Source organism: Gallinula chloropus, assembly GCF_964237585.1.
Source record: "Gallinula chloropus genome assembly, chromosome: 5".
NCBI classification, from domain to species: domain Eukaryota; kingdom Metazoa; phylum Chordata; class Aves; order Gruiformes; family Rallidae; genus Gallinula; species Gallinula chloropus.
Window position 1 is genome coordinate 19888019 of NC_140090.1, and position 17396 is coordinate 19905414.

The 17396-nt window shown below is 37.1% G+C and overlaps 1 protein-coding gene across 16 annotated transcripts in view; it reads right to left on the reverse strand.

The window, feature by feature from the left end:
• LOC311192037 (sodium channel protein type 2 subunit alpha) overlaps positions 1-17396 on the reverse strand; it is a gene marked incomplete at both ends in the record, with an annotated part of 59231 nt that overhangs the window by 30584 nt on the left and 11251 nt on the right. For 4 of the 16 annotated variants that reach the window (XM_084264435.1, XM_084264437.1, XM_084264430.1 and 1 more), the window contains 6 exons: positions 1237-1593; positions 2157-2330; positions 5078-5316; positions 10368-10500; positions 11471-11818; positions 15064-15363. In XM_084264435.1, coding sequence (XP_084120561.1) covers positions 1237-1593; positions 2157-2330; positions 5078-5316; positions 10368-10500; positions 11471-11818; positions 15064-15363 — 1551 coding nt within the window. Of the gene's footprint in view, positions 1-1236; positions 1594-2156; positions 2331-5077; positions 5317-10367; positions 10501-11437; positions 11819-15063; positions 15364-17396 lie in introns of all 16 variants that reach the window. The other 12 variants (XM_084264425.1, XM_084264439.1, XM_084264427.1 and 9 more) reach the window with 9 other exon arrangements.

Below are 17396 nucleotides of genomic sequence, written 5' to 3' on the forward strand. Positions count from 1 at the left end.
AGCCACTTCACTGAAGCTTACAAGCAATTCACGATTTCATACTTTATGTCTGATATGCCATCAGGCATCAAAAGTTGTCATGATATGGCAAAGTGGCATAAATAAATTTCCCCAGAGTTAAATGTATTAGGTCTCTCATTTGTACTCTCTCTGAGATTTAATTCTGCAGACTTTCACTATTCCAGAAAAGATACCTGAAGGTAAAAAGACACTTGGAAGAAAGAACACAGTATGAATCTGAAACAGGATTTCTATGCTGAAGCTAACACTGAGAAAAAAATAATAAAAACGTAGAGCAGGTTACTGATCAGAAATAACTTCCTGAGGATCTGCACATTTCTGCTGATATAATGTGGAGATCACAAGGTCATGTAAACAACCAGGATAGAAACACTTTGAATTCTCTTGCATAAAAATTTAAATCATGTTAGAATATGTCAGTATACAAGAGAATTTTGAAAAGTAATGAAATGTAGCTTTTAGGCACATCAGAACAAACTGCAAAGATTAACAGTAAAAGAAACTTAAAAATAAAGCAAATGTGCAAATGGTACATTCCAACTAGACCTGATTTCTAAGAAGTTCTCTGCAATTCAATATTACTCAATTGAACATTTGACATTTTATCTTGTCAGCTTGAATTCAATTTTCTCTATAAAGGTTTCTTCTACAATTTTGAGCTAGAAAATTTCAAACACAGTTTTAGGATGGATGTCCAGTCTGTATTTAATTTTTGCTTTTCACACCTAAATAGGCAAAAAAGTTCAGTATTTGAATTCAAGATATTCTATTTAAGAACATCTAAATTATACTTTATATGTATTAAGTCAATAGTATTAGTGCTGGAGTCCGCTGTAATGGGTGTAAGGAAGTCTGTTGGAGCTGCTCTGAGGGAGCAGCTGCCGAGGAGCTGGTGCAGCATAAGATTTATATTTTCAAGAGAATTAAGGAAGACATTTGGATTTAAACACCTATAAATTAGCTGTAGATGTCCCATGATAGGGTGTTTGATTTGACATTTTGGTGTATTTCTAAATTCTTGGGCTTACAGTGAGACTACTTCAGGTGTGGAAATGAGTGGAAGGGGGGAGAAGGGTATTACCGTGTTTTTACCCAAAATCTAGCATTTTCGGATTTATTTTTTAATTCTAAACAGAAGTATGATATTCTCATTACTAACTGTAAACTGTGTACATTTTACATCAGAGTTAATGTTTAAAAATGTTCATCACTTACCACTAGGTTTCCAATCACCATGACTAGCATGAAAACAATAAGGCACATGGTTTGGCCTGCAACCTCCATGCAGTCCCACATGGTTTCTATCCATTCTCCACACAGCACTCGAAATACAATCAGGAAAGAGTGGAAAAAGTCATGCATGTGCCAGCGTGGAAGCACACAGTCACTAGAAATCTTGCAGACACATTCCTTGTAGCTTTTCCCAAAGAGCTGCATCCCAACCACAGCAAAAATGAACACAATGATGGCCAGCACCAGGGTCAGATTACCCAGAGCTCCCACAGAGTTGCCAATAATCTTAATCAGCATATTTAGTGTTGGCCAAGATTTTGCCAGTTTGAAAACTCGAAGCTGAAAAACAAAAATGCAGATGAATCATTTGTGTTACAAAATAGAAGCTAGGTCCACATTATTTGGCAGAGCATGTCAGTTTCTGTGGACTAATTTGTAGTCCAGTAGGAATATATTATTTTAACGGAGAGCAGGGAGCATGGAGTTTGGTATTTGCCTAAACTGCAGTGTTCAGCATTTCATCTTAGTGATGCACATAAAAAAATTAATTGTACCACATTTTATTTTAATTATTTTAAACATCTTAGAAGTTTATACTCTTTTCATCACCTTTCCCTCAGCACCACATTAGGTTTACCAGGCTTATTTAGAAGACAGTTTTTGAAGCAACAATTTGATGCTGGTATTGTGATGTCCATTCAAATCATGAACACTAAATTAAAAATAGTATTTAGTAACCAAACTACAGTATGTGAAGTTGGGTACCATGGCAACTGGTGCTAATAAACTAAGTCACTACTTACTGTTCTGTATATTAGGAAATAGCCTAGGTTTTCAAGTAATGTGATAATTATTATCAATAAGACAACTGCATGCAGATATTAAATTATCAAGGTATTTACCAATCTGAATGACCGAAGAACAGATAATCCTTCAACATTTGCAAGACCAAGCTCCATTAAACTAAGGCTAACAATAATACCATCAAAAATATTCCAGCCTTCTTGGAAATAATAATAAGGGTCCATAGCAATTATCTTCAGTACCATTTCTGCTGTGAATATCCCAGTGAATACCTAAAACAACATGTAATAATTTGTTGAGTTGTTATGAGACATTTTTATACGTGAGTTATTTTTTCTAATCCAGCTTGAGTTTGCATACCTGTTACTTGTACCCGTCACTGTATAAAACATCTGACTGCTATCTCCAAATGGTATTCAAGTATTTTTAAACACTGAAAACTGATAATTAAATTCAAATTAATAAATTAGGACAGATATAGGAAGGCAGAATTTTGATAAAGCTATAAAAACCTATTCACCAGTCAGCAGCTCAGCTCCAGTTCATGTGTGACTGAAATGTTCTGAACCATCCATCCAGCAGATGTGATATCCAGAGTTTTCCATTCTATTGCTAGATGATAGCCCCAATAAAGCAAATAACTTGACAGCAATTTGTTTTCCTTACTCTTAGTCTAATCAGAAATGTTAGGAGAAACACTGTACGCTCAGACTCTCTAAGGACAGACTCTGTAAGGTCTGTCTTTTAGGTCAGAGTTGAAGAGTATGGGTGGAATGGACAGGGGAAATAGGAGTTTTTTCCACTGGGCTCTTTGTAAGGTTATAGAGGTTTCAAGCACAGCTACTATTCTGTATGACAGCTATTTCCTTCTGAGGAAAAAGAACTTCATGATGATAATGTTCTTTGAAATATTTGGTAGTGTAAAATCTGGTAGTGTAAAATAAAATACCAACACTCCTTAACATTTTAAAGTCCGGAATTTAACCCAACACTTTCTTGCAATAAGTAGTGATCAATGTTTATTGCAGGGTAATAAAGAATTTTTGGACCATAATGCAAAAGCAGTAAAACCATTAATATTCTGAACAACACTCAAAGAATATTCTAGGTGATCCAAAAGTCATTGTTTTATGATAGTTCTTTACCAAACTTGTTTTCAGTTCTGCTACAGAAAATTTTATGGAAGCACAGCTGACTTTTTACAACACTATAACTACACTCACTATTACCTTTTAATTTAAGAAGATTAGGAAGTGGGTATAATCCTGTGAAAACATTCACCCTTGTCAAAGTGTAAATATTAACAATTTTAAAAGTGTATACATTTGAGAAATGAGAAATATAGCTATTTTTAGATTGAGATATGAGAGATGTAACCATATAATTAGAAAAATGTAACAGGTATTGCTATGTATGGTAAAGAGAACACAGCAAAGAAGATTATTCTTGACAAAAGCCAAGTCTTACCAGAAAGTAAACTCAATTTTTCTTAAAATTACTTAGGACTTTTTCAGTATTTATTTTAGTATTATGAAAATGTATCACTGCATTTTAGAACTAATTCTTCCTTCTTATTAAAATGCTACAAAAAAGGCAGAGTCATATTTGTAATATTTAATTTATTCTTAAACAGACCGTGATATCACAAGCAAAGAGTAAATTACATATTTTGAATGGAAATCACAAAATTAAGGTTAATAGATTAATACAGGGAGGAACAGAGAATTTAATTGAAACCAGCAGGAATAGTATCCACTGCATATATATGTATATAGTCCTAATTAAGGATAGTGGATTGTTATAAAGGTAATTAAAAATGTGACTGTTGCTAAGTTAGAGAAAAAAAAAAGTAAAATATGAGATGGGACATGGCAGAAGTCATCGTGAGTGCAAAGAATATGACAGACCAACATTTTAAAATACAAGATTCTGTAATCTGTGATGAATAAAAGAACATGCCAGCAATTAAATCTTTGTCCAGGAGAAATGAAACTGTAAAGCACACAGGGACATGTAGGTACTAATTTAATTTTTAGTTCTGTTTTTAAAGAAAGCCATAGAAGGATGTATTACCAGTACATATGATAAAATGTTTAGACTTTAAAACATATTCTGACTGGGAAATATATTACTGCTCCATTTAAATCTTAGCAGACTTTTCAAAACTAAGCTTATTGAGTGATTAGTTCAGAAAACTTTGTTGGTTTTGATTTTCAGGACTGCCTGCTGTGTGAGTCAATCCAGACCTCCCCTGTGTAAACTATTGGTAGTTATGTGAGCTGGCAAAAAATTAAAAAAGCATGAATCTTCTGAAAGAAACACTTGCAAAGTTCAGTCCTCTGCTTCCTGAGCATTAAAAGCAAATGGAGAGACACAGACAAGAGCATTTAAGTGTTATGTTACTTTTAGGTATCTGCATAGAAAAGGATTTATACATAACCTTAAATGTCTGGAACAGATTAAAATTGGGAAAGGCATCACTAATAAACTTACAGATACAAGGAGCTTTTTGTTAGAGAATAACCAAGAATCTTATAGGTGAATAAGTATTTTTTAGTTACCTAAAGTGGCAAGGGCTTAATGCTAACAAGAAATATGCCTTCCTTGGAAATGCACTTTCACTGTAGTGTAACTCAAAAAAAATCAAAGAAAAATTCTGACATCTGATAGTACATCAATTTCTTATAGAAGAAAAATATTTTCTGTGATGGAATATCAAAATTAGATAATCTACCTTAACCTTTTGAAGAAAAAACCCACGGAAGACCTCAAGAAGTCTACAATCCAGTGAAGACTGAACATCCGCTTCCACATATATTTAGTTATTATAATAGCTAAAAAGTAGATTTATGAAAGTTAAAGGCTAAAGCAAAAATCACTTTATCTATAAAAATCACATATATACAGTTTCTAAACTGGTTATAAAATCCAACCTGGAATAAATTTAAAACCAACGCAATAATTTTCTTCTTTTAAAAAGGGTATTTTTACACCAAGTAGTATATGATAAACTACTTACCAAATTCCCCACAGAAAGGACACTGCTAAACTGTTCTGTCATTGGGTAATGTTCCATGGCCATAAACAAGGTGTTTAAAACAATGCAAATAGTGATAGCAAGATCAACAAATGGATCCATCACAACTAAGTTGACGACGTGTTTTACTTTTAACCATGGACTCCAGCAATCCCAGATCAAGAAAGTATTTGCAAATCTGTACCAGCATGGTGGGCATTTTTGTCTGGATTCTTCAAGCTCTGAGAAAAAAAAAAAAGAAAAATTTAACAAATAATGAATATTCCAAATATAGCTCCTGGAAGTTCTTGTTTATAATACATAATAATAAATCATTCAAATACCCAGCTCACAGTAATATGGAATTTCCCTCACCTATTGACATCAACCCATGCCAATGCACATGAACTGCCTGTAACATCTTAAACATCTAATTTATTTAAGCTCCTCTACAGCCAGTGGACAATGAAGTTATCTCTAAAGAATGAAAAGAATGAATCAGCTCAGATATCTATCTAAAGAGAGAAATGTGCTTCTCTTTCCCGTGACAGTAGGGAGAGTCTAGACATTGAGATTAGGTTCGTTGACTTGCTTACAGCAGATGTTTTAATTTTAGATATGAAAAGTTAATCCAGCTCCATCATCAGTAAGCATGTGTATATTATTTGTATGAGCTTCATGAAATATAAGGATTTTGTATTAGGTATGTAATGTGTACATATTTTGATCTGAGCTACTGAAAGTATTATATTTGCTACTGTACTGAACCACTACAATACCATAGCAGATAAATGACTTCATGTGCCTATCTATAATTGCTTATTTAAATCAATATTTTTAATACACAGAATGCATGTTTTCTTATTTTAGAAGCTATCATTTGAACTTGAAAATGCCTTCTACAGTTGCAATGTCTATCAGATGAGAAATACAACAATATTAGTATTAGCAGAACAACTCTGCTCAGAATCTTTACAAACTATTTTTTTCTTCTATTTCACTGTGACTCGCCAGAGTTAGAGTAGAACAGTAACTTCTACTGAGTTAATAAAAGCAAGGATGAATGTCTAATGTGATGGGATGTTTGAGGACAGCCCAGAAGGAAGATTGATATTTGCTTAAGTGGGAAATACTTAGACCATGAAATATGCAAGAAATGGCCGCAACAGTTATGAAAAAATTTCTGCATAGTGGCATCAACCCAAATCTGAAATTCATTGTTTTCAGGCATCCCTTAGAACAGGAGGACTTCTCCATCATCATCACACCATCATGGTGGTTTTGCTTAAATAGCAAACATGCTGTTTTACAGCGTTTGCTAGTAAGGATTTAATGCTAAACTCTACATTTTGGGGACCACTGGATTGACCTTTGCCTTTAATATTGTCCTATATGGGCAGAATTATAGAAAGTTAAAAGGTCGGTTACCACAGCTCTCAAACTCATTGAAACTAACAAGTTCTCCCATTATATTAAACTGTAGCCTCCAGGCAGAAAAGAGTATTTTAAGTAGCAGAGGTCTTCTATAACCTTTATAAACCATAATGAAGAAAGTGCTTTCAAAGGAATATATGGATTGGGTGGAATAATCACATTTCTGAATATGTAACTCAGAATGCTGAGAGGTAGGATGGATCTGGCCTCAAACAAGAGTGTCTTTTCATACCAGATGCTGAGTTGGAACAGAAAACTCCACTCAGCAACCTCTGAAATGATAGAAACCAGATGATGGTAAGAGGTGACTATCAGGCCAATATAGTTTACATTGACATGTTTCTTCTGGCCAGAAGAATGAAAGGACAAACTATTCAGCTGGAGGAAGAGGGCAGCACCCACGCAGGAGATATCTTCTCTGCTGGGGAGGAAATCTAAGAATTGTACACTGAGAATCAACAGTTCACACTTGCACTAAAGAAGGAAGATACATTCAGAAAGATATGTTTGTGAGTCAAGAAAAAATTAGGCAACATAACCCTTACATTTCTGACTACAATTAGTTGGGGATTTATTTGTTTATCTGAGAGCAAAGGACTTGTTAGATCACTTCAAAAAGTGTATTTAAATTCTGACTTAAAGTAATATTATGAACACTATAAATTTCGTTATACTTTCTTGACCTTTTGGAATACATATTACATGCAAGCCATCTTCAAGGTTTGACTATAACATTTGTCACAGTGTGCCAGTAGTTGGTAGCTAGATTCTTGAAGCTTATAAAAATATTTTAACGGCATATCACAGAATCACAGAATCACAGAATCGTAGGGGTTGGAAGGGACCTCAAGACATCATCAGGTCCAAACCCCCTGCCAAAGCAGCTCCCTAGCTCACATTGCACAGACAGGTGTCCAGACGGGTCTTGAATATCTCCAGAGAAGGAGACTCCACCACCTCCCTGGGCAGCCTATTCCAGGGCTCTGTCACCCTCACTGTGAAAAAGTTCTTCCGCATGTTGCTGCGGAACTTCCTGTGCTCCAACTTGCAGACATTGCCCCTTGTCCTATCCCCACAGACTACTGTTAAGGGGCTGGCCAATTCCCCCTGCATCCCATACTTAAGATATTTATAAACATTAATAAGGTCCCTCCTTAGTCTTCTTTTCTCTAGGCTGAACAGTCCCAGCTCACTCAGCCTTTCCTCATACGGGAGATGTTCCAGGCCCTTAATAATCTTCGTAGCCCTTCTCTGGACTCTCTCAAGGAGATCCCTGTCTTTTTTATACCAGGGAGCCCAGAACTAGTCACAATACTCCAGGCGTGGCCTGACCAGGGCAGAGTAGAGGGGGAGGATCACCTCCTTAGACCTGCTGGCCACACTCTTCCTGATGTATCCCAGGACCCCATTGGCCCTCTGAGCCACACTGCTGGCTCATGGCCAACCTGTCGTCAACCAGGACCCCCAGGTCCTTCTCCACAGAGCTCTTCTCCCGCAGGTCATCCCCCAGCCTGTACTGATACAGTCGGTTGTTCATCCCCAGGTGCAAGACTTTACACTTGCATTTGTTGAACCTCATCTGGTTTCTCCCTGCCCAGCTTTCCAGCCTGTCCAGGTCTCGCTGGATGGCAGCACAGTGTTCCTGTGTGTCAGCCACCCCTCTCAGCTTTGTATCATCAGCGTACTTGCTGAGGGTGGATGTTATTCCCTCATCAAGGTCACCAGTGAAGATATTAAACAGGACTGGACCCAACACTGAGCCCTGGGAAACACCGCTAGTCACTGCCTTCAGTCAGATTCTGCTCCAATGATCACAACCCTCTGAGCCTGATCCGACAGCCAGTTCTCAACCCACCTCACTGTCCACTCATCTATCCCGTGCTCTCTCAGCTTTTCTATCAGGATGTCATGGGAGACAGTATCGAAAGCCTTGCTGAAGTCAAGGTAGATGAGATCATAGAAGGCTATGATATTGGTTGAGCACGATCTTCCCTTGGTGAATCCGTGCTGACTGCTCCTCATGACCTCCTTCTCTTCCAGTTGCTTGGTGATAGCATCCAGAACAAGCTGTTCCATTACCCTTCCAGGGACAGAAGTGAGACTGACTGGCCAATAGTTGCTAGGATCCTCCTTCTTGCCCTTTTTAAAGACTGGAGTGACATTGGCTATCCTCCAATCCTCAGGCACTTCTGTTCTCCAAGACCTGTCGAAGATGATAGAGAGCGGCTCCACAATCAGTTCTGCTAGCTCCCTCAGGACATGTGGATGTATCCTATCTGGGCCCATGGATTTATGTGCATTAATCCCTTTGAGCCAATCCTGGCCCACCCCTACCTCAACTAGAGGGAAGCTCTTAATTCCCCAAACACTCCTACTTTCTTCCAGTATCTGTGGGTCCCAAGAGGCCTTTGGAGTGAAGACCGAAGCAAAGGCAGCATTCAGTATCTCCACCTTCTCATCATCACCTGTTACCAGGATACCCGCCTCATTCAGCAACGGACCTACATTATCCCTGGTCATCCTCTTACTATTCACATATCTGAAAAAACTCTTTTTATTATCCTTTATGTCCCTTCCTAGCTTCATTTCCAAGTGGGCTTTAGCCTTCCTAGTCGCATCCCTAACAGGCCCTGACAACATCCCTATATTCTTCCCAGGTGCTCAGACCCTTTTTCCACAGCTCATAGACCTTCTGCTTCCCTTTGAGTTTACTCATAAGCTCCTTGCTCATCCACGCAGCTCTTTTGCCTCTCTTTCACGATTTCTTACTCAAAGGGATGCACCTATTCTATGCTTGGAGGAAGTGCTATTTAAATGCTACCCAGCTCTCACAGGCTCCCTTTCCTTCTAACAGCGTAGCCCACGGGATAGCTCCTAAAAGGTTTCGGAGGAGATCAAAGTATGTATGAAGTGTGAGTGTACTCAGTGTCCAATAAGCAAAACAATTCCATCAATGAATGCCTTTTCATAGGGTAAATTAAAAAAGTATTTTTTTTATCCTTCTTATGTAAGAAAGTTTAAGAAATCCTTATGGAAGGCAGTTCATGTGCATTGGCATGGGTTAATTATAGTTTGCTGTTTTCTTTAAAATGGTATTTTTTCATTCTGATTTCCCATTGTCTATCCTTGTATTTTAAGTTTAAGGGAAATGACTGTGCCAGCATATGAACTGCCTTTATCATACCAGTTCCCATGTATATTTTTTGACTTTTCCTTTTGATGTTTTATAGGAAGAAAATCCCTGTATTCCCTGGAGTTCTGGCCATCCCCTACCTATGATTATTTTGTTTCTGTTAATCTGTTAGTCCACTCAGTAGAATAATATTTTGGAAGATGTCATAAAAAACAAATGACCAACCATTTAGAATATCTGAATAATCTTATAAATGCTCAAAAGCTTTTTGTATCTGATGTCAGAGATTTGAAGGGAGCATATAAACAGGAGGGGAATCAACTTTTTAAAAGGGTAGATGATGAGAGGACAAGGTGGAATGGATTAAAGCTAAAGGAGGGAAGGTTTAGATTAGATATTAGGGGGAAATTCTTTACAGAGACAGTGGTAAGGTGCTGGAATGGGCCGCCCAGAGAGGTGGTGGCTGCTCCATCCCTGGAGGTGTTCAAGGCCAGGTTGGATGGGCCGTGGGCAACCTTGTGTATATCCAGGCCTGGAGGTTGGTGGCCCTGTGTGTGGCAGGGGAGCTGGAAATCTATGATCCTTGGGGTCCCTTCCAACCCAGACCATTCTATGATTCACATGTCCAGTTTTGCATTTACAGTGGAAATTATTAATATAATTGCTCTGTACATGCAATTAGCAAAAATTCACAGAACTGCCTGTCAGATAAAATGCATCAAATACCTTCCATAGTATTTGTAAGTATGCTGGCTATACTCATTGCTCTTTGTCTTGCAGCAGAATCTTCCAGCATTTCCATTGAGATTTGATAAGAGCTCAGTCTTCTTTTTCTTATTTCTGTTTCTGTAGTGGTGCCCTGTAAATGAAATACTGAGGCATTAAACCATCCTTTTCAACAGCCAGTTAACAGTTATAACCAAAATCAGCTTTGTGCAGCATACCAGACTTTTCTGGCCACACCAACAGCTTCTGTTCCTACAACAGCGCTACAAATGATCAACTGGGAGATACAATATGAAGGCAATGTGGCACCTAAAGAGGTTCTTATCTAAACAACTGAGAGAACAACATTTTTGTTAGATATCTTTTTGCTACTGACTATTACTGTTCTTATACTGTTAAATAATTAAAGTGCAAGTACAGAAAGAAGTGAACTATTATTTGAGGTAGTAAGTTTGATACAAGAAATATGAGTATAATTCTAGGAATTAATTCTCTCTCTAATACTATATACTGTATTTCTAACCTTATAAGTATGCTTGAAAAATTTTAGACAAGGAAAAAAATCACATCTTATTTAATATTTCTTCTACTTAATTCTCAACCACCACAATGCTCATTGTGAAGGGATGTCAAAGTTATCTTAGAGTCAGGATGAAAAAACATTTTCAAACATTCACTAGTGCTGTTTCCTTAGAGAATACTCTTGTGTTGAATGGCTAACTTTTTTCAAGGAGATATATTTCTCTAAATAGAACTATATACACATATAGTAATGTAATCTGATTGAATTTTTTGTATGAATGTCTATATCACGGTAGGAGAGAAAGAAAAATGAAAGCTGTAATAGTAGTAATGAAATGTTGATATTTATTTACAATTAAAATATTTTTTCAGGTTAAATACAGTGTTATTATAATTACAAAGACACCATACTGAATCCATATTAAAATACCACGTATGAAAAATATTTCTTTTTGTTATTTAGAAACTATTGCAAGTTACTTCTCATAGCTCTAAGAAATGATAGAGCAAGCTGAGATGAGCAGTAAGAAAAAATTCCATGCCTGAACCAAACTAATTATTATTGGTTTACTGATCATTACCTCTGGTATAAGCTGACCAGTGGGTGAAGTTAGTGTTGAAGGTCCTCCAACCAGGGAAACTACTCCATTGCAATCTACAGTGCTGTGCATCTTCCCATTTACTGGAAGGGCTGGTACCATTCTAGATGACACACTCGCCTGACTAATGTTACTGTTGCGCCGTTCACCATGTCGATTTGGAACAAAGAGAGAATCTCTTCTGCTCTCATTGTCTTCAAGAGTGCTGTGCTCATCATCAGCAAAGTCATTTTCTGATCCTATATCCTTTGCTCGACCTCTGAAACTGAAAATGCTTGTTTTGCTGTTGCGCCTCGGTGAGAACAGGGAACCACGAATGCTCAGCAAAGACTGTAAAAGATTTGAAGCAAACAAACAAAAAAAACAAAACCAAAAAAAACAACCCAGCATTAGAACTGAATTTCTTAATTCTTGGCATAGGTACAGTGCTGGAGGAAGGCATAGTCACTTTACAGTAGTATCAGTGTGCTCATTAGGCAAATGTGCTCATTAAGGGACCTGATGTTGAGTGGGAAAATCTTTTTAAGGTAATGTAGCAGGACTGAGGAAAAGTTGTGCTAAATATTTAAGTAAGGTTGGACAGTTTTGAGCAAAGAAGGAAGGTTGAATTGCTATGGACCCATGACTGTGCTGGAGACAGTTCTCAACATCACTATCAAGGTTTTACAGGCATTTGTCTTTTATTCCTTCTGTTAGAGGACAAAGGTAAAAATCTCTTACTTCCCTTCTTCATCACCTGGATTCCTAGGGATACCAAGTAATAACATTCACTGATCATTATTTTCTAGAAGGCAGAAGTGGTCTTAAGGTTGGTGTTAAATTCAGTCTAAGTTGTAAAGGACTTGTCTACCCTCTTCACAGTAGGCTTGATAGTGTGGGAATTACATACGCAGAGGAAACATCTTGGGGAAGCTCTGGAAGTGCAGTGTGAACATGACTAGCAGCACTCTTGGCATAGCACTGTGGGGCCTAGAGCGGGCTGCACGCCTACCAGAAGGTACCACTTGGCCATCAGGCAGCTCAAAGCAAGCATTCACCAGGGACACAGTTACCTAAAGATATCCTCTTACAAATGAGAAAAATAAATTAGCGGTTGTTGGTAATTCATCTTTTAATTACAGGAGAAGCTAGTTAATGGAATGTTCCTTTCCCTTGCTACATATTTTATTAACAGCACTCATGAATAAATAAAATGAGTACTAATTGTGGGAAAAAAGAAACCTTGCATTAAGCTCTCTTTAAATCTGTATTTGTAGAAATCTTTATCTCAGTATATAAAAAACCTGGTTTGATATGATTCTCATTTTTTCACTACTTTTGCAGGTGGAAGATGCTCACATGTAACAGCAGTATTTTTTATCCCAGATAATGCAAGTGAAAACTGCACTGTAATATATATGCCTACATTAATAATGTGAAAACCAAACACTGACTATATACATATATCAATACATATGTTTCTCTGTTTATGCCTACTCAGATTTACACACACACATATTCGTGCTGAACTGGTAGTATTATAAGATGTATTTTTCCTGCTATTATGGCTATACCAGATTTTAATAATTTGGGCTGAAATTTTCTATGCTGGTTGTCGGCCTCAGGCAGAGTTACTTGAAGAGTATGAGACAAATGGCTTTGCTAACTCATTTATGTAAACTGGGCTGGAGAAAAAGTGATGTTTTGCTTGTGCTGAATGATAATTTTACCTAAAAAAAAAACCCCTCTAGCTGCTATAGAGCATGACACTGAATTCTGACAAAGTGGTAAACTAATTACTGCACCTTTTGTACATTTATCTGTAATTGTATTCAGCCAACCTGCAGTCTTTCAAAAAATCACATGCTCAACTAGGATTTGTCTGACTGCCACTGCTTACCCTTGTTTTTTCAGAGAATGTTTCCATGGCTGTTATGTTTTGTTTCCAATATGTGTTACCATGCTCTGAGCACAGCTAAAGGGATCAGGCCCCTCCGGGATTTATGAGGAGTAATGCCTACTCTGACAGTCGCTGCTGCATCAAGACAAAAGATATAAGCCAAAATGCAATTCTAACACATGTCGAAGCAGAAATATATGTGTCAACATGTTCCTGGAAAGTAAGGTCTGAAAGAAAAACTTGGCTTTTCTGGCAGGCTGCATCATTCACTTGCGCGTTGAATACTGTGTCAAGGGACAAAACCTCTAGAGAGGCTAACTGGGCTGATCATCTCCCCTTACAATTCTACTGTGTTGTTTCATACACTGCCACCCCATTGGACCAGGGAGCTAACTGCATGACTAACAAGATGAACCAGCCTTCCCTTTGTCACTTCTACTGCCCATAATCCTTCTGCTCTCATGGCAGCTCCATTTTACTTCAGTTTTATGCAGGCAACATTTGCCCTAAAACATATTTACAACTGCAAAAACAGTTAACAAGACAGTCTTTAATTAATAAATTATCCTCATGTAGATTATATACTTGATACAAGCCTCTTTGTATTTTAAAAATTTAAATGAATTTTTAAAACATTATTTCAGATGGTCATTTAGTTACTTCTTGCTGTGTAATTCATGATGTCTCAAGATGAGCTGTTTCATGTGCATTGCACCATTTTCTTCATTTCTTTCAAAACCAAGACATACACATTATTTGTTTTCACTTGATCTTAATGGATTTTAATTATTTATTCCACAACATGAATTTGCATTTCATGTTAATGTTATCAAAGGTAGTTTGAAATGCCTTGCTTTCCTAAGCATCTTCAGCTTCTGTGGAAGTTTCATGGTTTCTCCTAACAATAGCAAGGATGACAGCTTTCTGAGAGCTTGAGATCATGAACAAAAACATGCAACAATGCTTTACTGCATGCTAATAAAGCCACAGAAATTTTAATATCTACAGAAACTGATTGTCTCAAATTCTCTTCCCCTTATTATACCTGCTTCTGTAGTAAGTATTTTTTCTGTGCACAGAAATTGTATTTAATATAAGCATAGCACATTGCTTAGTCAGTATCTTCATGAGAAGTATATAAAAGAGCATCTGGTAATTTGAACTAACAGTGGAGAGGCCCATTGTCAAGTAGTTAAGGCATAGGACTAGCAGTCAGAAATTCTCTTCTGCTCTGTAGACTTGAAATAAGCAAATGTATCCTTAAGCAATGGAAGAGATCCTTTGATTTAAGGGAGCAGAGCTTTGAAATTTGAACTAAATGCCATACATCCTCCTAAACTATTTTTTCCTATGATCGCAACGATTGTCCATCTTGCATAATGAATTTCTAATGAAAAAGAACAGTGTGACTAAGTTATAAATACAAGCCCAAATGATCCCTATGTATTTTGTCTTTCTAGTGGAGTACTAGAAATTTTTTTCTCATTATTTACCATTTAAAGAAGCTGTTTAAGGAAAGCAATAGAAACTAATGGTAGTGTGGAATTTCCTATTCAAACTGTTACACATAACAGTGGTACCAATGTCTTTTCCCTTCACTCATCTTTTACATAACTTCCAATATGTAAAGCTGCTGTAATGTTAGTGAAAACCAAATTAGAGTAGATGTACATGATTTAATAAAAGAGTGCTGTACCTGGTGAGGAGATGTGAACCTTTTTTCATATGTCAATTGACTTCCTTCTGTAGAGAAGCGGAAACTTTTCCTTCTGATACTGTCTTCTGACTCGGACTTAGGAAACTTATCAGTATCTCCTTTGTCCTCTGCTTCAGACAGTTCTTTCTGTCTTCTTTTCTTCCTTCTATTTCTTCTTTCTTTAGCGCTCTTTGAGCTCAACTTTGATGCTTCTGAAGAACTTTCTAAGAGTTCTCCTAATCCCCCTACACCACTGAAATCTCTTGATGCAACTGATGCTGCTGCTACTGCTGCTGTTGCCTGTCAGATTATAAAGCAAGGTATTCTTAGCATGTCAAAAATGAATAATTTTATAGGCTTTTATCATCTGTTTTCATTGTCACTGTGGTAATACTGCTGATTATACACCCCTGAGTGTGCAAATATACACTAACAAATTAAACTGAAGATAAACTATTGAGATGTATAGCTCCTTCTTGTTTAACAGCATGAGGTACTTGAAATCTCAATTTAAACAGAACAATTGCACCACTGTTCCTTAAAGACGTGCTGCACAAGACACCAGTCTAACATTAAGGTCTAAACATAGAGCTTTCCCATGTATTTCATACATGCTTCCCTATTTTCTCTTGGGAAAAACTTCACATCATGCTCTAATTCAGCTTCTGAGTCCTTACAGAGAAAGCAAATCCCTAACATCCACCATACGAGTTAATATATCATAACACAACTAGCAGCCTGCAAGTAGTTGCATCCAGCCTTTCCTTACTGTCTTCATAGTAAGGACACTGCTCTCACCTCCCTTCTATTGTCACTGGCAACAAGCACACCCTCTAGACACATCTGCAAGCACTCCTTCCCTCCTTTCCTCTCTCCCTCCCTCCCTCTTCATATTTCCCCTCCCACATTTCCCACTGTGACAGCATTCTAGGTCTCTGTAATAAAAGTACATTTATTGCCTGTTGCTGTTGCAGACAGGGAGAAGAAAAAGGTTAGGTTTCTCCTCTGATGATAAAGGATGAGGTGACTTACTGGAGCAAAAAGCCATCCGAAAACTCAGGACCAGTATCTTCATCTACACTGGTCAGGCTATGTAACTTGGTTCATTAAGGAAACCAGTTCATTTAGTCATCAAATAAAGGAACAACTGAGAGTGTCTAGTACTCTTCCTAGAAATAACTGTCTGGGAGATTGCTATGAAATTCAAGACTGGAAAATGTTTGGGAAGCTGATAGGCTGTTGTGAGCTTACAAAAAAGGATGGTATGAAAAATAACAAGAGGCATTTATATATATAACAAAACTTTTTGCTAAATAGCAAAAATGACCAATAATTATCCAGCAAAGCACACTATAGTCAATGCCAAGTATTTCAGGCATGATGAGACATCTCTTTACAGCAGGAAAGGATCGTTTTAAAACTCATTGTATGATTTAATGTCTTTCTGCACCACAATATACAGCCCATGCTATACACGTTGACTTGGTACAGACATTTCCTGCTAAATCCTGAAAGGATTCTGAAGTCTTTATCATTTAAAAAAGTAATACTATCATGCTGGTTTCAGAATATCATCCTTCAAATACTCTAACAGAAAAAAAGGCAGCAGATGCTGAGTCACCGCCCATCTACCTCATAATATTAACACAAAAGGTCAAACAAGTGGAGCAATCCAAAGACTGCTGTGATGACTTAGGGTCATGGATGAATAGGTTCAGTGTCAAGAGAGTGAAGAGGTGGTTCCCACACTCATTTACACCTCAGCAGCTCAGTGATCCACCTTGTAATGTATACATTCTGCCAATATATTCACTTACAAAAGAGATCTTGAACGTAATACTGCTTTTCTTATAATGAATTCAGTGGTCACTCATTTAAAAAAGTAACAACTTTCCAGGGTCTTTATCCAACCTTCCTCATCGTCCCTGCTTCATATGGTTCTCTTCTTACTAATTCTAGATCAGCTTCATCTCTGTGCCTACTCTCAAACACACAAACATCTCGATAAGCCTCCTGATGTCTTCTGATATAATATAATTTAGTCTCTTTCATGGATGAAAACATTAGATTAAAATTGGTACTCTTAGCTGATATTTAACTTTTTAAAAGATTTTAATTTTGCAAGATTCTGCTTTTCTGTAATAATTTGGAAGTGATAAGGTTTAATGACTAAAGTGGAAATATGATAATTAGATTGCACAGGTCATGCAAAAAGCTTTATTTTAATGAAAAAGATGGAGAGTTTCACTTTCTATTAGCACTTTATAGACTCATTCTAACTTAGTATAAAATACTACCGAAACTGTAGTTTCATAGAAGATTATAATTTGCTA